General features: G+C 38.7%; 1 protein-coding gene across 1 annotated transcript in view; it reads right to left on the reverse strand.

The window, feature by feature from the left end:
* LOC132828789 (cytoplasmic aconitate hydratase) overlaps positions 1-24734 on the reverse strand; it is a 73007-nt gene that overhangs the window by 30349 nt on the left and 17924 nt on the right. The window contains exons 2-10 of the mRNA XM_060845883.1: positions 22601-22732; positions 18790-18958; positions 15655-15792; positions 10806-10875; positions 9704-9887; positions 7141-7280; positions 6323-6494; positions 3088-3188; positions 916-1032 (exon numbers count right to left, since the gene is read on the reverse strand). Of these exons, the coding sequence (XP_060701866.1) occupies positions 916-1032; positions 3088-3188; positions 6323-6494; positions 7141-7280; positions 9704-9887; positions 10806-10875; positions 15655-15792; positions 18790-18958; positions 22601-22709 (1200 nt within the window). The 5' untranslated portion in view covers positions 22710-22732. The remainder of the gene's footprint in view (positions 1-915; positions 1033-3087; positions 3189-6322; positions 6495-7140; positions 7281-9703; positions 9888-10805; positions 10876-15654; positions 15793-18789; positions 18959-22600; positions 22733-24734) is intronic.

Here is a 24734-nt window from a genome sequence, read left to right on the forward strand (position 1 = left end):
GGAGGATGTGCTGGCCTTAGAGGGGGTCCAGAGGAGGTTTGATAGAATGATCCCAGGAATGAAGAGCTTGTCATATGAGACATGGTTGAGGTCTCTAGGTGTGTACATAGATGTTTGGAAGGATGAGGGGAAATTTCATCAAAACGTAGAATACCAAAAGGCCGAAATAGAAGGGACGTGGAGAAGATGTTTTCACTAGAAGAGGAGACTAGGACCTGACAACAGTCACAGAGTGAAGGCACAACCCTCTAGAACTATGATGAGGAGAGTTTTTTAGCCAGAGTGGTAAATTTGTGGAATGCATTGCTACAGAAGGCTGTAGAGGCCTTGAGTGTATTTAAGACAGAGACAGATATGTTTTTGATAAGCAAAGAGATCAAAGGTTATGGTGAGAAAGCAGGAGAAACACATCAGTGATGATTGAATGGCAGAGCAGACTTGATGATCCAAACAGTTCAAATGATATCTTATGGTCTTATTGTTGAGCAGCATCCTATGCCCTTAGAACTAGCCAAATACATTCAACAACTGTTCAGAATGAGCGAGCATAATGCAAGAAAGGTTAAGCAAATCACACTTCATCTCTTTCATCAAGAAGTTTATGTTGATCCAGATGATTTGGCTCAAGTACAGCACTGCATTTTTAAATATTCTGATATTTCACAAGCTGCTATTCCCAATTCCACTGGCGCACTTAGGTTAGTCATATATGCAAGGTGTTGCTGAAACCAGGGTATCTGTGCAATAGAAACAGCCTGAATCGCAACACTGAGGCACCAAGTTCAGTATTTTCAACCCTGAAAAAATCGTCAAAAACGCATTAATTGTTTTTTGATCTTTCAGCAAATTTATGGCCAATACAAAACTTTCACCTTTTTGGATTTCTGGTGGTGGTTGGTGTTAAATTAAACTCACCTTTGCTGTCAAACAACTTTCAAAATCTTGCTTCATATTGGACACAGCCACTTTGTCCTGAGGTCGTTTGGGACCACTGCAGCATGATACCACAGTGCTGAGATCTAATTCCACAATCTACATAGGATGAAAAAAATTATCTTGGCAAAACACAAGGACATGATATGACGTACAAAAAAGCAACACGTGTTTGAACACAAACATTATTTTCTAAACATTTTAAAATATAAACCATTGATAGTGTGAAGAAAATTTACTATCCCAAATCTGAAAAACACTTCTATATTTAGAATTGCATGTAATAGATTACAAACCTCCATTTAATATGCCGGTATTCTCTGCTCTTGAAAGTGACATTGAAAAGCAATTACATTTCTTGACATATTTTGGGGGAAACAGACATTGAGTGATATCAACATATTTTGTCTGAACAAAATCATGTCTTCAAAGGAACATTTATTTGCATTAGTAAAAACACATATAGCAACAAACTGAAGAGAAGTTTTTTTTTATAACACATCAGACAACATTTACAACTATGCTTCTTTGTAAAATATGGAGCCATTATTGCTGGTGAAGGAAATGTTTCTCATTCCTGTGCCCAAACATCAAACTTCTCCCAGTTACACACTAGTCTACACACAGTTCAAATCCTCACTGCCATTGCCCAACTAAATTCAAGAAGAGCAACCCCTAAACCACATGCCTGACAACTGTCCACTTCCATTGTGAACCACTGAGAGCTTGGAGCCAGATGTGAAGTTAGTATCAGAGTTTGCAAAGAGATTTGTGCGATGGCAATGGGGCAAGATTGCAAAAATCATTTTCTCCCACAGCTGCCAGAAAGCAGAGGGTAAAAAATGAGGTCTGCAGATGCTGGAGATACAGTTGAGAATGTGTTGCTGGTTAAAGCACAGCAGGTTAGGCAGCATCCAAGGAATAGGAAATTCGACGTTTCGGGCACAAGCCCTTCATCAGGAATCAGGAATCCAGAAAGCAGAGGCAGTTTCATCAGCTGAACTAATAACCACAGTTTAGAAGTCAAAGGTAAGTGTGGAACCACATCCCTAGCCTATCAGCTGTCAAACAATATATAGATTGAGACAGTACTTCACCATCTGTAACTTAGTTACACGATGACCATTTAATATTGGAAACATCACTTAATGTTGTGCAGTACTTTAAATAAAGAATTCATGTGATCCACAAGAAAAAATTAAAATAAACAATTTGAAGTGAATTAGACACATTTAGGTCTGTTATTATTGGAGGGGGAAATCAGCTTCCTCTCTTTTTGAGGTCACATCACAAATCCAACAAATATTCTTCTTTTTAGCACACAGTTATCATAGCACACAGTTATCATACATCAATTAAAATTCAGTTCCCTAGAAAATGAAGGAGCCGATTTCAAAGGCTTTGTTGAGTAAAAGAAATAAATTTTATTACCTAGTAATCTGGACAGAAAATAATAAAATACCAACATTAAAACATAATCACAAATACAGGTAATAAGCTTAAAATGAGAAAAAAAAAAGATAAAAGCAAATTACTGCGCATGCTGGAATCTGAAACCAAAAGAGAAAATGCTGGAAAGTCTCAGCAGGTCCGGCAGCATCTGTAAGGAGAGAAAAGAGCTGACGTTTCGAGTCTAACTGACCATTTGTCAAAGCGGGGGAATGTACAAACAGCTGCCAGAAAGCAGAGGCAGTTTCATCAGCTGAATTAATACCCACAGTTTAGAAATCAAAGGCAAGTGTGGAACCTTGGGGGAAAAAAAGGAATAATGTACAAACAAAAATAAAAGCAAGTGAGGTTTAAGTCTTAGGCCCTTGAGCATTCAACACAAGTTCACAACAGTTTAGCTGCTGTCTTGTTTCCTTAATAGTAATGAATTTGTAGAATTCTGGAGTTCTTCATTACAAGTACACAACTATGAAGCATCAAGACATCCTCAGGACATAATATGCATTTGTACAGTGCCTTTTAATCCTTTTGTCCTCCCCAATCACACCACACCTGTAACTTCATCTCTCATCTCTAAAGCCCGTATAACCATTGACTTGAAAGACTTGGGATGAACTTCCCATAGTATACATATTGTAGATCCCAAAGATTTACAATTTGGCAAGAAGGTTTTTTCGCACCTGGAACACACAAGAATCATCTTACCTGTGTAAACTCTGGATCCTGGGATGAATCACTGAAATCCCTGAACATACCAACTGTTTTTAGATATTTTTCAATGTAGTTCAGTTTATTTTCGTCTCGACCTTAAACAAGTAAAAGAGAACACAAAGAATGGAGTAAATATGATTGCTTTATTTAATGAAAGTATATCTTTCAGCAGCTAAAACAAATATTGGTTTTGAAACAGGAGAGGAAACCCTAGCTTTAAAATGCAAAGATTCCACAACAGAAATCTAGCAATGAAAAAGTCTAACTATATACACTTATAAGTAAGGTGCTGGGAAGCGTTGCTAAACAAAGAGACCTTGAAGTGCAGTTCCTTGAAAGTTGAGCCACAGGTAGATAGGAAGTGAAGGTGGTGCTTGGTATGCTTTCCTTAATTGGATAGAGCATTGAGTACAGGAGTTGGGAGGTCATGTTGGGGCTGTACAGGACACTGGCTAGGCCACTTTTGGAATACTGTGTGCAATTCTAGTCTTCCTCCTATCAGGAGGATGTTGTGAAACTTGAAAGCACTCAGAAAAGATTTACAAGGATGTTGCCAGGGTTGAAGGATTTGAGCTACAGACAGAGGCTGAATAGCCTGGGGCTGTTTTCCCTTGAGTGCCAGAGGCTGAGGGGTGACCTTATAGAGCTTTATTAAATCATGAGGAGCATGGATAGGATAAATAGACAAGGTCTTTTCCTTGGGGTGGGGAGTCCAGAACTAGAGGGCATAGGTTTAGGGTGTGAGGGGGAAAAATATAAAAGGGACCAAAAGGGCAACATTTTCCACACAGAGGGTGGTACATGCACGGAATACGTTGCCAGAGGAAGTGGTGGAGAATGGTACAATTGCAACATTTAAAAGGCATCTGGATGGGTATAGGAAGAATAAGAAGAATTTAGAGGGACGTGGACCAAGTGCTGGAAAATGGGACAAGATTAGGTTAAGATATCTGGTCTGCATGGATGAGTTGGATCGGAGGGTCTGTTTCCGTGCTGCAAAGAGAAAAGAAATCTGTAAAACAGTTGGCATTGCTGCGATTAAGTACCTTCAACAGCTATTCAAAGTTTTCTCAAGACCATACAATTTTCAGTGTTCTTCTTTAAATATTAGATTGCAACTCACAATCATGCTGCACTGGGAACAAAAAGCGCTCTCTTTGCTGTGTTGGCCGCCAGCCAATCAGATCCCAAGCTTCTGCAAATGTCACTCTAACCAGCTACCAGAGAGTGCAGCAGCACAGTGATTCATCCTTCAGAATCTCTTTGCTGAGGTGTGGGGAAGAGGGTGATGGGGAATGAAAGCTTACAGGGAAATGAAGGCCCACAGAGGAAATACGGCACTTGTGTGATGGAAAATGTTAGATACTAAATATTACGTACTAAAATCTAAGTACCATTGCACTAGAACACTATCCTGGCAAGTCGTTTTAATCCTCGTTTGCAGGAGTCTAAAGTTCCATTTTAGATCCCATGCACAATAGAAATCTAATATCCTGGGTCAACTCTTAACACTCTACATCACTAAAACAAATTTTTATTCTGTTTCCAATGTTGCTATTTTCTGTTGTTTAGGTTGTAAAAATAGATTGCTCAGTTTCTCTACAGTACGACTGCGACCATGCATCAGAAGCATAAATTGCCAAGGGCTTCAACATGTCCAAATTGCAACAGGCTGCTATATAGGTGTATAGCACTCATTCCCCACAGTCGATGGTTTTCTGGTTTTATTTTAAAGAAAAAAACTCTGTACAGAACTTTATCAAACTGGAGTATCTTTAAACAATCTGAGTTATGAGGACCTAGAAGCCAGTAGTTTTGACTTGAGGCCAAAGACACCCTTTCCATTTGTGGATTGCTTACTTCACTAGTCCATGCTGTGACATTTCCTGCTAAATGATGGTCTAGCCTTAACTCTGCTTCTACATTCGAGGATAAATCTCCAGAATTGTGCAAATTAATCATGACACTCACAAACATACCACATGCACATACTATTGAAGTGAAAAATGCAGCTTCTCCCAACTAAAAAGCAACAGGGCTAACACTATGACTCAAATGCTCTGCCAAAAAGAATGGTGAAAGCAGATTTAATAGTAAGCTTCTAAAAGGAAATGAATAAACACTGATAGCATAAACTTCGGAACTTTAATAACTGCATGGATTGAAAGAAACAGCTATAACTGTCTGGAATAAACTGTTAAGGGACATGGGCAAGCTGTTATGGAGGAACTGAAAGCAATTAGCCATACCAGGGGAGAAGAGTGTGTCAATCTGTTTTAACAGCTGCATGATAAATTATGCCACAAGGTATTATGCCTTATGCACAAGGATAACTGATTGCCCTGCAGAAGAATTTAAGGAGTTAACTATAGGAAAGCTGTGTCTTTTAAGACAACGAGTGGCAAATGTAACAAGGATGTGGAGGTGCCAATATTGGACAGGGGTGGGCAAAGTCAGAAGTCACATGATACCAGGTTATAGTCCAAGTTTATTTGAAATCACAAGCTTTCAGAGTAAAGGGCTGTGCTCCAAAAGCTTGAGAGATTTCAAATAAATCTGTTGGGTTATAACCTGGTGTCATGTGACTTCTGAAAACATAACAAGGGGCAGAAAAGTTATTTCTGATAAGGTGGTATGATGCAGGCTTGCAGTATTGTGGATGAAAGAATCATCAATAACACTCACAACAAATTTGAATAAAGGAAAATCCTGTAAGATTGTAACTCCAGGATTCCCCCGGAAGAGAACTCCAGAGAGCAACGCTGCACAAGGATCAAACCCAGGGCACATTCAGAGACAGTGTTGGTTGGAATTGTGGCAAAATTCTAACATTAATCAGGTAATATAGCTAGTGTGGGTGAGAGGTTTAACTTACTTGAGGGGTCTTATTTTGGTTGCTAGATGCAACAAAGTTGAAATTTGATTATCTGCAAAATTTTTTTTTAAAAGTCGCTGAATTAAATATAGCTTGTCGTAACTTACATACAACTTCAAGGGGAGAAAATTTATATGTACTCTGGAGAAAGATTAGTTATAATGACAATTTAACAAACTCTCAACAGCCAACACAGGCACAATATACTAAAATGCCTAGTACTGTAGCTTCCACAGATGGGCTAAAATCAATTCTTCAGCATTGTTGATGCAGTACTAAAGGATAGCTGATGAATAGTTGCGACATACTCAGATTAATTATAAATGCACATTGCAATAGATTCCAAATTCATACCTGTTTGCTCCAAGTACTTCAGACTGATTTTATCAACAGGAAAGAAAGCTGCTGTTGCCCCATACTCAGGACACATGTTGGCAATAGTTGCTCGATCAGCAATGGACAATCGCACCACTCCTGGTCCAAAGAATTCAACAAATTTGCCCACAACCCCAACTTGGCGAAGGTGCTTTAAAGGAAAATTAAAAACGAAAACTGTTTCAATATGTAAGTTAATAATCTTTGTTAACAATAGTTTCATTAGTTTGAAGTTGCTGAAGAACTAGATAAGATATCTAAGAGAGACAGGATTTGTTATTGTCCGGAAAAGAACGATTTGATTAGGGACAGTCAACACAGGTTTGTGAAGGGTAGGTCGTGCTTAATTAATCTTACTGAGTTCTTTGAGAAGATGACAAAATATGTGGATGAAGGTAAAATGGTTGGTGTGGTGTATATGGACTTCAGTGAGGTGTTTGGTAAGGTTCCATATGGTAGGCTATTGCACAAAATATGGAGTTTTGGGATTGAAGGTGATTTAGCGAACTGGATCAGAAGTTGGCTAGCTGAAAAGCCAGAGGGTAGTTGATGGGAAACGTTAGTAGACCAGCCGATGTTAAGGGCATTTAAATGGGCATTGGACATACATATGAATAATAATGAAAATGCGCAGGTTAGATGGATATCAGATTAATTTCACAGGTCGGTACAACATTGACGGCTGGAACATTCTATGTTCTATGCTAGATTAAGAATTTGTGGAAATTGAAAACATAAAAACATTTTTAGTTGATTTTATAAAAATGAACACAAATTAGAACTTTACATGTACTTACTTTTGTAATTGTGAGGACTATATCTGTTGATGTTACCAAGGAGTGTGGGCTTCCTACCAATTTATAACCAACCACCTCTGGAAGAACCATGCTGATTGGCTGGCCCAACATCACTGCCTCTGCCTCAATGCCACCCACACCTGTGAAGAAAACAATATTCACATTATTAGTGGGACCCAGAATGCCAAACATGGCTGGTGCTAGGATAATGGTGTTTCAGAATATCATGGGTTCAAATCTGACTTCAGAAAATTAAACAAAAATCTAGGCCGACTCTCCCAGTGCAGAACTAAGGAAATGCTGATTGTCGTGGATGCCATTTTTTCTAGAAAAGATATAAACTCAAATGTCATCCACCATCTCAAGCAGACGTAAAATATCCCATTGCCTGATGCTGAAGAAAACTAGAGGAGTCCTCCCTGATGTCTTGGTCAATACTTATCGCTCAAGCAAGATCTTAGCTAAAACAGGAATCAAAGTCATGTTGGTGTTATTGAACCACAAGCTAACCAAATAGAAAACTGAGTTAACTGGCCCCATATATTTCTGGGTGTACCAGTTTAAAATATGTTCAGAGTGAACTATAAATTAGACAAATTAAATCAGAGTATCAATTAAACTGGCTTAGAATAACAATAAGCAGGTGGCTTAAAATTGAATGCATTCTCAGGTCCCCTGCAACATGTGCTGGAAAAAGTAATCACATGCAGCCGTGGTTTAAAAAAAAGACTGCACAACAAATTGCGCATTATACAGCAGGTTTCCTGATACATGATCCTAACAGGCAAGGATCCACATAACAGTACAATTGGAAAATATACTTCTTAATGACTAAACATGGGTTGAACGGATTAGTTCAACATTTTATTCTGTTGAAAGGAAGAAAGTTTTACATGCTTGCAAAATCTATGACACATACTAAGACCCAATGTTTGATTAGTGAGGCTGCACTTTTGTGCTGAGGAATTGACTGAAATACTTGAGATTTTATTTAAGCAACGTAGGTTCTTAGAATGAAACCAAATATTTACATAGCAATTGAGCATTATTTTGTAAACTTGTGTAAAACCTTGACATGACTTTTTTTCCATACCTGTAACTTGAGCAAGTAGAATCGTCACAAGGTTTAGGTCTACTGCAAATGTTCTCTTTTGGACAGTAGACTCATGTGCAGTCTGCACATCTTGCATTCAGGTGCTCACATTCACTGGCTTTTTTAAAATTTGGAATTTTACAGCAGAGAAGCAGACTAGTCAATGCTAATCTTTATGAACCACAAAAATAAACATTTCTCACATTATTTTACCTATGTCTTTCTCCTTTGTACATATCTAGCTTTACCTTAAATACATTTATATTATTTATCTCAAAATTATGTACTTGCATAACACCTTTAGCATTATAAACTTTGCAGCTTCATAAAAGTTTCAAACAATCTGACAACAAACCAGATAAGGAAATACCAGGAAAATAGAAAGAGGTAGGCTTTAAGGAACTCTCAAAGGAGGAGCGAGGGGTAAGGATGCAGAGAAATTTAGGAAAGAAATTCCAGTGGTAATGGGCTGAACGCTTGATTGCCAAAGAGCAAAGAAAAGGAGGAATGGCCTACAGATGAAAAACTGAACCTTACCCTGCAACCTGAGCTGGATACCTAGCCATGTGCACATTTCCCAGCCCTCCTCTTAGTCTTACCGCAGTGAGCAAAGGTGTGCATGAATGGTCATGAGAACAGGTAGAAACAAACCTGACTTACTATAACTCAAAAGTCTTTTCTTGATAGTTGAGAAAGTATTAATGAATCATGCATCTTTATTCTTGTATGGGATGCTTATTTGTTTTGGCATTCTCCCTCTTTATAAACAACTCCCTATGAGAACTTTGCTTGCATGTCCATATCTAAGTCTCACAATCAGTTTTAAAAGTAATTGCCTGCCCTGCCAATGTCTCTTTTTCCCTATATTTGTGCTCATAACTTGTAAGTTGGTTCCACTCATTTTCTTTTCTTTCACTGCTTTAATAAAACTAGCTACACGTCCAGTCCAAATACAATGTCTCAAGAGACACCCAATGAACAGGTCACCTGCAAAACTAAGCAGCTGGGGTGCGCTGCACAACACTGAAACACTAGGTCAAATGCATTGTCTGAATTCTAATCTAAATATTCCAACTCTCCTGTTCAGTAAGTTTAATCCCTGGGGAGTTCTGATTTACTTGAAATGCTCCTATTGAGTTAATGTAGATATTTAGATCCTCCCATAAAATGATAGTTGCAACTCCTAAAGAAAAACAGAAGTACTTGACATTCACTGGGATTTTTCTTGGTAAATGTCTTGGGTAAATTTTACAAAGAATGGTTTTGAACTGCAATTGATGAATTTTCATTTTAAATGTAGCATAATCGATTTTTTAATTAAAAATTTGAAAATTTAAGAACAATTTTGAATAATACAAAATCTGAGCAGCTTTCAAAAAGCAAAAAGAATTCATCACTTTCCTAGAACAATAATATAGCTAAATCCTAATAATAATCTCAGACAAGGTAAACATCTAACAGGTCGCTTACCCCAGCCAAGCACACCTAGGCCATCGATCATTGTTGTGTGAGAGTCCGTACCCACCAGACTGTCAGGGTAGTAATAGCCATCCTGATCAAACACCACCCTTGCCAAGTATTCCAAATTCACCTGGTGGATGATTCCTGAGCCAGGAGGAATAATCCTCATATTTCGAAAAGCTTGAGAACCCCACTTTAAAAGAACAAAATGCAAGAATGATTTAGATTTAACTCAACAGCACATTAAGGAGCTAAATAATTGCATACAATGCCTATCCCTTTAAATTAATTGCTGTGGAAAACATTGAATGTTAGAACTTCAAAATACAGATTAACAAAGTTTTGTTTTAAGGTGATTTCCCTTCTGAAGTTATCATTACTTACTGAGTTGCATGTCCAGGCATGCCTGTCCATAAAGGTTGTCCTTCAAGTATGAGCACAGACAGTCTGACCAAGTTACTACACTGCAAAGGTATCACAGCTATAGATTGCCCTTTCCTCATCTGAAATGACAATTTGTCAACAGAAGTTGCCGGATAGAAACAATGAGCATGAATTTCATCAGATTTACTCCCCCACTCACTCAGCTAAGTAGGAGACTTAGCCAATTTTTACCCGACATCAGTCATCTCAAAAAACTGGGAAACAGGGTACTTGCTGTCGTATGGTCCTGCTGCACATTGTCCTAAGTAGTTAAGCCACTGAGAGAACAGAAGAGCATACTTTGATGCTATTTTATCAACTATCAGTATTGACTATCTGACCCAACTGCTAGGAAGCAGGAAGGAAATTCTAGGATTAGTGAAGATTATCAAAAGTTTAAAACATGGTCTTTTCTCATTAAATTCTGATGTAAACATATTTGAGCATAGTTCATGAGACTAGCTATTATCCATGCTTATTCTCCATCGTGGGTGGAACTGGAAGTGTTTCAGAATTCTAGTTCTTTCCCCCCCCCACCTTTCTTCTTGGAGAATCTTTATTTCAGTTCACAAGGTCAAGTCTAATAATTCACTAAATATTTTCTCTCTGGCACACAAAATGGTAAAAATACAATTTATTACAGAATGTCTGCTAAAAGCAAACAAAAGCTAAAAACTAAAAGCAATACCTTCAAGAACTCAAATCTTTCTTTGTTTCTTTCAAATTCAATTTCTTGATTTTTTTGCAAGCTGTCTGGCCTGGAGGAAAGCAAAATCAGAACTAATTTAGGTTGAGCACATTTGGCACATAAATTTTAGGATGACTACTGCATTTAACACAAGTATTTAATAATGTTACCATAGTTAAAGTGGGAAGGAGGATACACTTGCTGTAACATTTGGAAGGGATTTGAGAATTGGTGACCAATCACTGACAGATCTCCTGCTTTGTGACTTTACAGTGAAATAATGGAGGTCAAAGACTGACCCCATCTCGAACATGAACCCCAAATGGTACAATATAAAACACTAAATTCTGAATATTCTATTCTTAACTTCCCAGTTACATAGAGAGAATGATACTTTGTCATCTCAAACAATGCAGGTTTTTCTGTGCATAACATTACTCAATATGACACCAGATACTTCTCATAACCTCAACCTCATATTTGCAAACCTGCTGTCCCCTGCCCTGATTTTCCCAACCTCACACTAAACACATTATCCATGGGATCATGACAATTTTCAGGTCTCTAAATAGGGTCATTGCAGGAGTACGTTTGAGAAGCATTAGTTTTAACAGTTTAACCATAAGTTCACTTCATGATTTAATGTAATTAGCAAGGTTAAAATGGTTGATTTATTACGAAAAATTGGACAGATCTGACCTGTATTCCTTGAATGAAGATATTTGAGGTTTATGATTAAAGGATCTCTCTTCCCTTATTTCCTCTAATGGGTATAGTGGAAAACAAAAGATATAATCCTGAATCAAGAGGCATAGCAATCAGGGACTATATCAGAAGCACTGTTTCATCCAAAGATTGGAGGAAATCTGGAAGTCTCTTTCCGTAAAACAAAATCCAACTGAGGCCAATTGAAAATTTCAAAACCGAGATTGGTAACGCATTAGGTAATGGTACTGAAGGTTACAGAACCAAGGTTAATTGAATGGGAGTTCTTAACCAGCTAATTGAAGCCACACAAAAAAAAGTACCTGTTGTGGAAATGTGCACAGCTCACTAGAAAGATTTGTGTACCCAGTGCTGATTAACTTCAGAAAACAAATTCTATTGGATACTAATTGCCTTCTGCAACTTACATCTTGATTCCAGAGTACTAATGGTTTTTTGTAAAACCAGAATTTTCAGATTATACTCTCTCCTCTAGCTCTTTAAAGGCACCAAACTAGTTAATATTTCCACAAATTTGCATCACAATAATACCTCATGCTTCACACATCTCTACAAGACATATTTCAGGAGTGTGAAGGAATACTCAACTGTCTGGATGAGTGCAGCTCATTCAACAATAAAGAAACTTATCACTACCCAGGACAAAGCAGCCTGCTTGATAGGCACCACATCCATAAACATTCAGTCCCCCCACCACTATACACAGTAGCAGCAGTGTGTACCATCCACAAGATGCACTGCAGAAATTCACCAAGGCTCCTTAGACAGCACCTTTCAAACTCATGACCACTTCCATCTAGGACAAGGGCTGTAAATGCATAAGAACACAACCATCTGCAAGGACCTCTCCGATCCATTTACCATCCTTACATGAAAATATATCTGTTCCTTCCATCACTGGGTCAAATTCCTGGAACTCCATCACCTAATAGCATCATGGATCTAACTACAGCACATGGAGTGCTGTGGTTCAAGGCGGCAGCTCACCAACACCTTCTCAAAGGCAGCTAAGGATGGGTAATAAATGCTGGCCCAGCCAGTGACACTCACTTCCCATGAATGAATTTTAAAAATGCAATCATTTTAGTGGACAGAACCAACTTTACTTCAGTCACAGGGTTTACCCATTTCCAAACAGTCTTTTCATGCATTTTTATTGGGTAAAATTTAGTATGCCCAAGACCAAATACTAAAATCAAAATCAAGTTGTTTCTCTTGCCTGATATTTCCTGGATCTTGCTGACCTGCCTTAGTATTAACTCAAAAACCTCCAGAAGTGGGAACTTGCATCTTTATTTGGTTCGTTTGGACTCATGATACTGAACCAAGTCATAAGTGCACTGCCAGGATGGCCTAACTAACCTATTACCAGCTTTGATTACCATTCAAACGTAATTTCATCCTCTTTCTATTTCCTCTATTGTCCCACAGAAGTCTTTGATCCTTCACAGAATATTGCATACCAATGTAAATAGAAAAAGGCTTTCTCTACAAGCACAGTGTGGAGTTTAAATTAATATTTAACAGTTAATTTTAGCACATCAAAATCTGGGATTCAAAAGGGGCAGCATAATTTCCATATCACAAGAATTCATCTTGCTATGCATAAACTGCCTGAAACTACGTGCAAATGCTAACGCATTTAAAATGCTGGGGAAAAAAAGCTTTAATTTCAGAAAGAAGGCTGCATATGTCGATTCAAACAAGTTCTCTGATGTGATCGTAAATATAGATTAGCAGTATTCAATTTAGTCTATCATCAGCATTCTGTAATTAAATATACATATTATCCTATTTTTCCACTTCCCCAAGGAGTCATTTGTACTTCAATACATCAAAGTGAGCCTGTTATCTGAAAAAAACTAACAAGTGCATAAATCAAGTCTATATTAAAAAAAGCAAAACAAGTCACGCAAATCTAAACTAAAACCACTATAAATAGATTAATGGTTTTAGGAAACAAGGCACATTTATACGAACACAAAACAGATGGCCTTTCCAAAAAAAAGGCTAAGCAAACAGCATGGGTTAGAAGAGGAACAGCACTCAATTAATCTATAATAAAGAAGTAATGTGGTAGCCTACTTTGAGAAAAAGGGGTGCCAATGCCTTGGTAACAACCAGCACAGAATTCGGTAGATCCGTACATAATTTAAACAAAAGCACCTCATGAATCAAAAATACTTTGTACATGGGTTCAGTGTAAGATAATAATTTGCTGATCCTCGGAAACTTGAGTTTTAACACAATGAGCCCTCATTTGCAAAACTCTACACTTGCTCAGTATGAATGCTGTAGTTAATAGAAGCATATTAATTATTGCAAGATGTAATGCGATACTTGCCTTATTTTACCCATGCACTTGTTTTCAACTTGTTATAAAATGAAATAATTGCAGCTACTGTTTATGCAAATTAAGTTTATATGCAACTGAGTTACACATAACTGCTGTCTTTTACTGTGAGGTTTCATGAAATACAACAGATCCAAAATAATATTTTTTTGTCAACTGGAATTAAGTAATCATTTTTGACTGACTTTTTAGTCACTTCAGTCTCCAGTAGAATCCTGCTATATGCACTTAGGGCATGCTCAGAACAATTTATAATGGAATTGTCTGCTATTACTTTTTAGGCAAAGAAAAAGAAAACAGCAGATACATCCATGCATCACTCCAGGAGCAAAAAAATGTTTGACCACATTATGCTGACCTGGATTTAATTATTTGATGACTAGCCATCATGACTTGATGAAATATTGGTTCCAATACTACTACATTTGAATGGGGTGTGCCACTTCCCTTGACAGGGTTCTGTCACTCAATAGGATAATGGATGACCATCCACAGCTTCATTTTCCTGCTTTATCCCAAGAGCCCTTAATTCCTCGAGTCGCCAAGAATCTGTCAAACTTGAGCGTACTTGACAACTAGCTACCACAACTATCCAGGACAGAAAATTCCAAAGATTCACAACCCTCCATGTGCAGAAATATTTCTCAGATCAGCGAAAGAGCCTAATCCTTAGCCCGATACTGTCATTCCAATCCAGACGTTTCAGCTCAAGATTAACAGCCTCTCAGAGCACCTACATAGTCAAGTCTTCAAGTAATTATTGAAAAGAATTTAAAATCTTGCACTGCTTACACTTTGTATAACTTGATTTTCTGCTGTCACAAATGTGTTGGAACTGATTTTTTTCCAATGTCCACACTTAATTTAAAGTAGTCATATTATAACTACAGTCTAACTGGCATGTGACTTGTGCCCAGGCTGTCAACATGCTCAGGTGCTTCTCTTTCCAAATTTTCAAAATATATAATAGTCATCTCTTTGGATTTTCGGTACCCATAATTCCATCATACACTTTAGTCATTTCTTCAAGGCAAATTTTGACATCAGATTAAAATTTGATACAGTTTTCCTTCTTTTTGAAGTTAATTTGCCCTACCCAAGCTTTGCACCCTGTTAAATGCAGTATGAAAATAATTAAATTTAATGCTCTTCCTCTTTTCCAAACCACAGCATCGCAACATTTCAAATTTTGGCTGTGTTTCCACTTCAAAAAAATGATCAACATGGGAAGATTCCTGATAGTATATGCTGTCTGATGGACCACCATTTTAGATCTGGACTGATCTATAAGCAAGCAATTAAACTAAAAGTTCTGCAGCACCAGCAATGCTACAAGAGGCAAAAAGTAAGGAATAATAAAGACAACTTTAAAGATGATTCATCACTGCACTGCGTATTAAACACATTTGCCAGAGTTAGATTAGGGCAAGGGATTAATTCCACCTGATCATTCATCTTATTATTGTCTCTGCATAGGCGTACCATTCAGAAGAATTTATGCACTCAGTAAGAGCTTTAAAAATATCAGACTTGACAGTTATTGTACTATTGGCAATAAACCTGTAAAGTTAATGAGGCCAAATGCTTTTTTCAACCCCCAAGTTTGTTGCTTTTGATCAAAATGGTAAACAAAATTTAATTAGACAAGTAAAATCACCTTCACTCAAAACAGATCTTGCTTTACAAAATTTTACAAAGCAATCCAAAATCCTTTTTGAAATGAACAACACTCAAACTGGTGATATTGGAACTTTAACCTTCACAACTTACCATCTGTTGAAATCTACTTGGATGGAGTGATCAATAACCAAATCTGCAGGACAAATTGGATTGATCTTCTCTGGATCTCCCCCCAGTTTTTTCACAGCATCTCGCATAGCAGCAAAGTCAACCACAGCAGGTACACCACTGAAGACAAAGCAAATAGTCACAGATGTCAGATCATTTTCACAGAACGTGCCTGTTATAAAACCATGCCTTTACTCAAAAGGTTGAAAGATCTTTGGAATTCTCAATTGCAGAGCATGTTTTTGAATGCATTCGGCACAGGATGACAGATTTTTAGATGCTACGACCACAGTGCAGAAAGGCAGAACTTAAGCCAGTGAGGTGAAAGTGACTGCTCTACTGCCCTTGACAGCAAGGCCAAGTATGGTAATAAGGTGTCTTAGCAAAACCTAAGTCAACGGGAAGTGGATCAAAACTCTAATGGTTGGAGTCATACGTAGCACAAAGGAAAATTGGAGTTCCTGGAGATCAGTCATCTCAGCATCTTTAGCTGCTCATCAGTGACTGCCCTTCCACCATAAGGTCAGAAATAGGGGTGCTCACTGACAATTGCACCATGTTCAGCACTATTCATGACTTTTGAAATACTGAAGCAGCAAGACCTGAACTTAGACTTTAGCTGACAAGTGGCATGCAACATTCACACAACACAAGTGCCAGAATACAACCATTGACCCCCTGCATTCAATTATATTATCCTCACTAAAATACACATTGAACAGAAAGTTAACTGGACTAACCAAATCTAATCCAGCCTGAAGAAATTACTCCTTCACAGCTTGCATGGAATTTGCTCACCAAATAATGGCGGTTGTGCTTTCAAGCATCTTGAAAATCTCAGATAACCATCTCAATTGAGCTTGTATTCCAATGTTCAGGATTAGACCCTAACCTGTACTGATTTTCTAACCACAGACAAATCTTGAATTATGAATTCCTGACAAGTACTCAGTGGCCAACTCCCTACCATATCAACCTAGTAAACTGCTTAGCTTCTCCAGCAGTTCATACTGGATGAATGCATCCAAATTTTAACATTTTAATGAAACTTGGTGGACTGATTACTTTTTCTTTACCAAAGTCACTCTAGGATTCATGTTGTCATGTGTCTCACCTGGAGTTAACGCTATTCTCAACATTGCCCATCCTAAACAATGCTTTCCCACAAACCCATGACCTTAAATCAATGCATCAAGAACACTGATCTGTGTAGAACAGCCTCACGCAAGTGTTGGATGTAGCAAAATAATTTTGCATTTTTAAAAATTCATTTGTAGGTCGTGGGGTCGCTGGCTGACCAGCATTTATTGTCCAACCCCAGCTGCCTTTGAGGTGCTGCTGATGAGCTGCCTACTTGCTTTCCAATCCCCATATAGGGAGGGAATTCCAAAATTTTGACCCAGCGACAGTGAAGGAACAAAGATATATTTCCAAGTCAGATAATGAGTGGCTTGGAGGGAACTTGCAGATAATGGTGATCCTATGTATCTGCTGCTCTTGTCCTTCTAGATGGATGTGGTCATGGGTTTGGAAGATGCTGGCTGAGGATCTTTGATGAATTTCTGCTTTTAGACAGTACACACTGCTACTAAGTGTCAGTGGAGGAGGAGGTGGATGTGGTGCTAATCCAGTGGGTTGCTTTGTAGTGGATGGTGTCAAGCTTTTTGAGTGTTGTTGGGGCTGTGTTAATCTAGGAAAGTGGGGAGTATTCTATCACAGTTATGAATTGTGACTTGTAGATGATGCACAGACTCAGAGTTAGGAAGTGAGATACCCACTGCAGTATTCTCAGTCTCTGACCTGCTCTTCTAGCCACTGTGTTCACATGACGAGTTCAGTTCAGTTTCTGATCAATGGTAACCCCCAGGAGAATGATTGTAGGGATTCAGTGTGCAAATGTTACTTTCTACTTGTCAGCCCAAGTCTAAATATTGTCTGGATCTTGTTGCACTTGAATGTGAACTGCTTCAGGATTTAATGAGTTGCAGATGGTACTGAACATTGTACAATCATCAGTGCACATCCTCACTTCTGACCGTATGATGGAGGGAACGTCACTGATGAAGCAGCTGAAGATGTTTGGACTCAGGATACTAAAGATCTTCTGCAGATTTCCTGGAGCTGGGATGACTAACCTCCAACAACCACAACCATGTTCTTATGTACCTGATAACAGGTCATTCTGCTATTATGCACATTTCCTCAGTGCGAATTTGTTATAACGCACCTGACGAATTGTGGACATTGGATAATGTGAACTTTCTACTGAGCGGGTATAACGGTTTGCTGCAGCAGATTTCTTACAGTGCAATTTTCTCTAGCATGAGGTTGCAGAGGAACATAGCTGCCACATTATAGCAGAACAACCTGTGTGACTCTAACCAGTAGAGAGTATGCCCTGATCCCCAATGATTACAGTTTTGCTAGGGCTCCTTGATGGTCGAATGCAGTCTCAATGTCAAGGGCTGTCACTCTCACCTCACCTCTGGAATACAGCTGTTTTGTCCATGTTCAAACCAAGGCTGTAATGAATACAGCAGCTGAGTGGCCCTGGTGGAATCCAAACTGAGCATCAGTGAGCAGGTTATTGCTGTGCAGGTGCTGCTTGATTGAATCTTTAATGACATCTTCCATCACTTTACTGATGATCAAGAGTAGAATGATGGAGCAGTAATTGGCCAGATTGGATTTCTCCTGCTTTTCGTGCACAAGATATAGCTTTTATTTCAATTATATTATGCTTAAAGCAAACACTATACATATTTTATACATTACACAATCTGCAAATACCATCCAGAGAATGCAAAAATGAAACCAAACATGACAAAACTGATCATAAAACTTATCTTAGTAAATTGGTTAACTTTAGGTACCATGGAATTACATTAGGAAGTGATAAAACAGGAAATAATTGATTTGTTATGGAGATAGATGCACTGAATCAAGCTTCTGTCAATCCACTATACGAATCAAAATACAACTTGCCCTTTGATCATAATTCTTCTTGCTAAATATAATCTGTGCATTATAGAATATAATCCACAATCATTTTTCTTTTTACAAACTGTATTCATTGGATTTCACTAACGCATTATGGAATGCTAAAACTACACTTACGTGAAATCCTGCAAGATGACACGAGCAGGTTTAAAAGGCACTTCAACACCATTGTGTTGGGTCACCTTCCAGTTCAATATGTTTTCAACATCATCTTTCTTCACAAGAAAACAGTCACAGTTTCTGACTGCTGCTTCTAGAAGTACCCGGATAGAGAATGGCAAACGTGCTATCAAGGGAAAGAAGAGTGAATGTCATCTTAAAATAACTTAGGACAATAATTACAGGATAAAAATCACAGAAGCAGCTGACGTAGATTTCAGAAACAGCTAGTTAATAAGTAAGCAGCAGCAGCACTGTTAAAGAAATAGTGGACAGAGAGGAAGAGGAAAGGGGAGAACAAAAATAACTTTTATTTATACAGCAACTTTCTGCTTTTCCAGCAACACATGTTCAGCTCTGATCTCCAGCATCTGCAGTCCTCACTTTCTCCTACAGTAACTTTAACCAAGTAAAAAAGGTGATTCACAATTTAATGCACAGAGAGATATTAGGACTTGTAACCAAAGGAATATTCCAAGTAGTAAACTTTTGCATCTTAAACGAGACAACAGGTGTAGGCAAATGGAAAGCTTTATGGAAAGAATTGCAGAGCTAAAGAACTTGGTGACTGAAGGCCACTATGGGAATGGCAAAGAAAGTGGAGGAGAATAACCAACAGGGCAGAGTTGTATCGGAAATATGATTATATCCACTAGATTCTCACTTACTTACCACAGACCATTAACATCAAGTGCAGAAACACTATTCATTAAATTTACTTAAGGAAGGACCAGTTATGCTCTGCAGACAAATCAACAGCTTCTCCTCTAATAATAGCATTTGCTGTTGGTACAACTCCTGAATAACATGTAGATTCTAATCAAGACCATAACATTTAGGAGCAGAATTAGGCCATTTGGCCAAAAAAGCCTGCTCCACCATTCAATCATGGCCGATATGCTTCTCCACCCCATTCGCTTGCTTTCTCACGTAAACCTTGATACCCTTGCTACTCAAGAACTTAGCTATCTGTCTTAAATACACTCAGTTATACGACATCCACAGCCTCCGTAGCAATGATGTTCGATGATTCACCCTCTATGGAGGAAAAAAATCTCAGTTCTAAAGAAAGTCATCGGGTCCTAATCTCTCTTACTCGTGGAGGTAACATCTGCAGTTCTACTCTATTCAGGCCCCTCAGTTTTCTGTAAGATCCCCCTTCATCCTTCTGAAGTCCATTGAGTAGAGTTCTCAACCACTCGTCATATGCTAAGCCCTTTATCTCTAGGATAGTTCTTGTAAACCTCTTCTGGACCCCCTCCAAGGCCAGCACATCTTTCCTTACCATACGGAGCTCAAAACTGCTCACAATATTCCAAATGCAGTCTGGCAGAGCTTTATATAACCTCAGCAATATATCCCTGTTCTTGCATTCTAGCCTTCACAAAATATGTTAACATTGCATTTGCCTCCCTAATTGCCAACTGAACCTTCATGTTAACCCGAACAGAATCCTGAACTACAACTTCCACATCCCTTTATATTTCAGATTTCCAAAGCCTTTTCCCTTTAGAAGATTGTCTATACCTCTTTTCTCCTCAGAGTGCTAAACCTCACATTCTCCTAGCTTGCACGAGACCTTCTGTAGCTTCCCTGCCTCCTCAACACTCCCAGCCCTTCCACCTATCGTTGTCACCTGCAAATGTAACAACAATTCTCCAAGTTCCTTTGTCCAGATTATTAAAGTGTAATGTGAGTTCCTGCAGAACTCCACTGGTCACCAGCTGCCATCCTGAAAAAGGCTCCTTTATCCCTACTCTCTGCCTTTTGCCAGTCAACATGCCAGTATGTAATGCCTAACACAATGGGCATAGACTTAGCAGCTATCTTTACGGCACCTTGTCAAAGGCCTTCTGGAAATCCAAGTAGATCATGTTCACTGACTCTTTTTGTCTAAGTTGCTGATCAATTTCTCAAAGAATTTTAAGAGATTTGTCAGGCATGACCTCCCCTCTCACGAAGCAGTGCTGATTCAACCCTATTTCACCATGCACTTCCAAGTGCTCAGCAATCTCATCCTTAATAATGGACTCTAAAATCTTACCAATGACAAGGGTCAGACTAACTGGCTAATAATTTCTCGTTTTCTACCTCCTTGACAACCCTGGGATATACAGTGGTCCATTCTGTCTGGGTGATTTATCCATTTTAAGCCTTTCAGCTAGCCTATCACCTTCTCCTTAGTGATAGCCACAAGACTCACCTCTGTCCCTCGACTCTCTGGAATCTCTGATATGCTACTGGCATCTTCCACCATGAAAACTGATGCAAAGTACCTATTCAGTTATTTCACCATCTGTGTTCCAGATCACTACATCTCCAGCCTCGTTTTCCAGCTGACTTGCCATCGTATTTCATCTTTTCCACCCTTCTAGTTTTCTTTAATTGTCCTTCACTGGTTTTTAAAGGTTTCCCAATTTTTTGGCATCCTATTAAACTTCTCCACATCGTATACCTTTTCTTTTGGTATTATATTGTCCCTGACTTTTCTTGTCAGCTATGGTTGCCTCTTCCTCCCCTTAGCATGTTATTCCTTGGCATGAATTCTGTTGTGAATCTCAGATTATCTCCAGAAACTCCTGCTATTGCTGCTCCACCAAAAGGACTTGTGCACTGTGAACTATATAGCAATGGGATCTTTGCTCTGTGATCAATATGATAATAAATTGTGCCCCTTTGGTCATTTTCTAACAATTCAATCATTTGGATGTAGAGCATACACTTATTTTTTAGTTTCCAATGTAAACTAGAAGCACTTGACGATTTATCTCAACAGTGGCTTTATGAAAACCCTCATCCTCAAAGATTCATGGGAATTAGGAGATGATGGATGTGACCTAACTAGTTACAAGCCTAGATATAAAAAATATTCTTGCAACTTCCATTGCTTTTTGTTTTTCAGTTTTAGATTTCTCAGTAACTGTTGTTGTATGATGGTAGAATAAGCTCAATTTCAATGTCCTCTTGGCACCTGTCACAGCAAAGCATGAGTGAAAATAAAACCATTAACAAAACATTGCTAACTGTTTACTAATTGCATGTTGAAATGTATTCAAATGGTGGGCATTAACTGGGAAGCCATTTGTCCTCCTACATCAGGTGTCCCTAAGGACATTATGGAGCAGTGATCGTAACCCTAACTCTGAGACAGAAGATCCAGATTCAGGTCCCACCTCATGATGTAATGTCCAAATAGTTCATCAAAGATAATTAAAGATGCCCTTTGACTTGTTTTTTAATTTGGTTTTCAAAGATTATATGGTGCAGACTGAAACAGTGGTTGTCAGGTTTAGATATACATGTTTGTGACGTGATCTCTACAAGTAAAAGTCTATGAAGTGTGTAAAACTTAGGTCCATTCCATCCATCACTGACTTTTTTCTGAAATAATTTACACCTTTTAAGCTGCAAAAGGATCCTACTATCCACATTTCATTTTGAAATGATTACACTGCCTGTTCATTTCACAATCCATATATAAACAGTGCAACTTATAACAGTGAATGAACTATAATATGCACAGGAATATTATAATTCCTCCTCAGAAGTCAACACACTACTGGTTAAAGAACTGCAGCATTGCTTTTTTCCCCTCTTTTTGCACGTCCTGAAGAGGGGCTTGAACCATTAGTTTCCAAAGTGCAGCACTCAGTAACAATGCAGTTTAAAATTGCTGGATTCTCCAAGATTGGCACAAGGCCACTGAGTTAGCAATCAATTCAAATACATGCATCCAGTGGATAACCGGTGATATTTTGTGCTTCCTCACCATATCTTTCATCGCCCAATTTGCACAGATTGTAGAACTTCTTTTCCTTCCTGTTAGGATCAAGGGGCTCCAAGAGGTCAGCATATGGATTGCTCATTATTTTCAACATGCCCAACGGTCAAGAAGGATCACCTAAGATGTAAAAAAAATTAAAATGTTTTTGTTAAAATAAAGTTAACAAGTTAATTTTAGGACTCCAAAATTAAGATGCACCACATTAGAGCCAGCGAGCACGTCACAGAGTTCCTACAGCACAGAAAGAAACCCTTCGGCCCATTGAATCCGTATTGCTCACCAAACATCCATCCATTCCAATCCCATTTTTCAGCACTTGACCCACAGCCTTGCAAGCTATGGTGTTTCAAATGTTCATCTAAATACTTCTTAAATATCTTGAGGGTTTCCAATTCTACCATACTTTTAGACAATGAGTTCCAGATACCCAAAAGCTTCTTGAAGGAAAAAATATTTCCTGAAATCTACCTAAACCTCCTACTCCCTAATGTAAAATTGTCCCCCAGTTATTAACCGTTCTACTAAGACCCTAGTTACCCTAGTTCTGTCCTGCAGAACGTTTTGCAGCTCAAAACAGGTCCCCCTCTTCAAGGAGAACATCCCCAGTTTACATAGTCTCTCTTTAGAGCCGACTGGCATAACATTCCAGCTCAGGCAATATTCTGGTGAATCGCCTCTGCACCCTCTCTACTGCAAACAAAGTTCCTATAGTGTAGCAACAAGAAATTCACAGTATTCAAATTGTGGTCTAACATTATATACAACTACATCATAATCTCCTTACTCTTGTATTCAATGCCATGACTAATAAATACAACTTTCCTACATGCCTTTTTTAATCATCTTATCTACCTGCCATGCTGCCTTAAAAGATCATGGACATTCACACCAAAGTCCCTCCAATCCTACTTCACAGGGTCCTGAAATTCAACATGTGCATTCTTGCCCCACTGAAGTGTATCACCTCTCACTTTTCAGAAATAGATTTGCCACTGTTCAGCGCATCAGATCAGTCCATCTATGTTGTGATGTAGTCCAAGGCCTTCCCCCTCGCTATCTATCACACCAATTTTCACGTCATCTGCAAACTTACTGACCATACTTCCGTTGTGTTTAGATCATCAATTTACTCTGAAAACAGCAAGGTTACAGCACAGAACCCATGGTATACCATTGGACACAGCATTCCAGTCACAAAAACACCCTTCAACCATCACTCTCTGCTTTTTGCCATTTAGTCACATTGAATCCAATTTGCCAAATTGCCCTGGATCCCATGGGCTCTTAGCACTTTCACCTCACTTTTTATACCAGATCAAATGCACTACTCCCATCTAGTCACCTCCTTGATAAAAATCAAATTTGTTAGACATGATCTCCACTGATGAAGCCATGCTGACTGAGTGGAGATCGATTTGACCCCTCCATTTTTCCAATAAATTTCCCTATCACTGACATTAGACTCACTGACCATTCGAACACAACTAAAAGAATATTACAAGAGACTGGATTTAATGTAGCTTGCTGTGGCAGTAAATGTAGCTGCTCGACGCACTTCGCTGCAGAAGGAAGTTGCCAATAGTAGGAGACACACTCCCCCAACTTCCAAGTTGACGGCAGTAATGACCAATGTAGGAAACTTGCACACCACAGCATGATGTTCAATACTGAGCATCAGAATTTAATCAGGGCTCAGAGATTAATTGCAAGTGGCACAGTATTCCTCTGTCTCCTGAAGACTGCCCCCCGACAAACCGTTGTGTTTACTGATTTTTTTTGAGGGGTTTGGTGGGTGGGAAATCCTCATTTCAAAGTTCACTTAGTGCCTGATTTACCAAACAATCATGAGGAGAAGTTACCGCTGAAAGCCATCCTTTATCACCTTGTCTCCAAAACACCTGAACCCATGTCCCACAACACCCAGTATCCCACCCTCGCTGGTCAGAGTTCAGGGATCCACCAATGATCCTGCCAGTATCTCTGGACAGGCAGGATTTCCACCTCAGGGCCCTGAATCCCAGGGAAGGGTCAAAACTGAGGGGTGGGGGTCACTGGACTCAAAACATTAACACTTTTCTCTTCACAAGTGCTGCCAGACCTGCTAAGTTTCTCCAACAAG

The sequence above is a fragment of the Hemiscyllium ocellatum genome, chromosome 2, assembly GCF_020745735.1.
Source record: "Hemiscyllium ocellatum isolate sHemOce1 chromosome 2, sHemOce1.pat.X.cur, whole genome shotgun sequence".
Lineage (NCBI taxonomy): Eukaryota > Metazoa > Chordata > Chondrichthyes > Orectolobiformes > Hemiscylliidae > Hemiscyllium > Hemiscyllium ocellatum.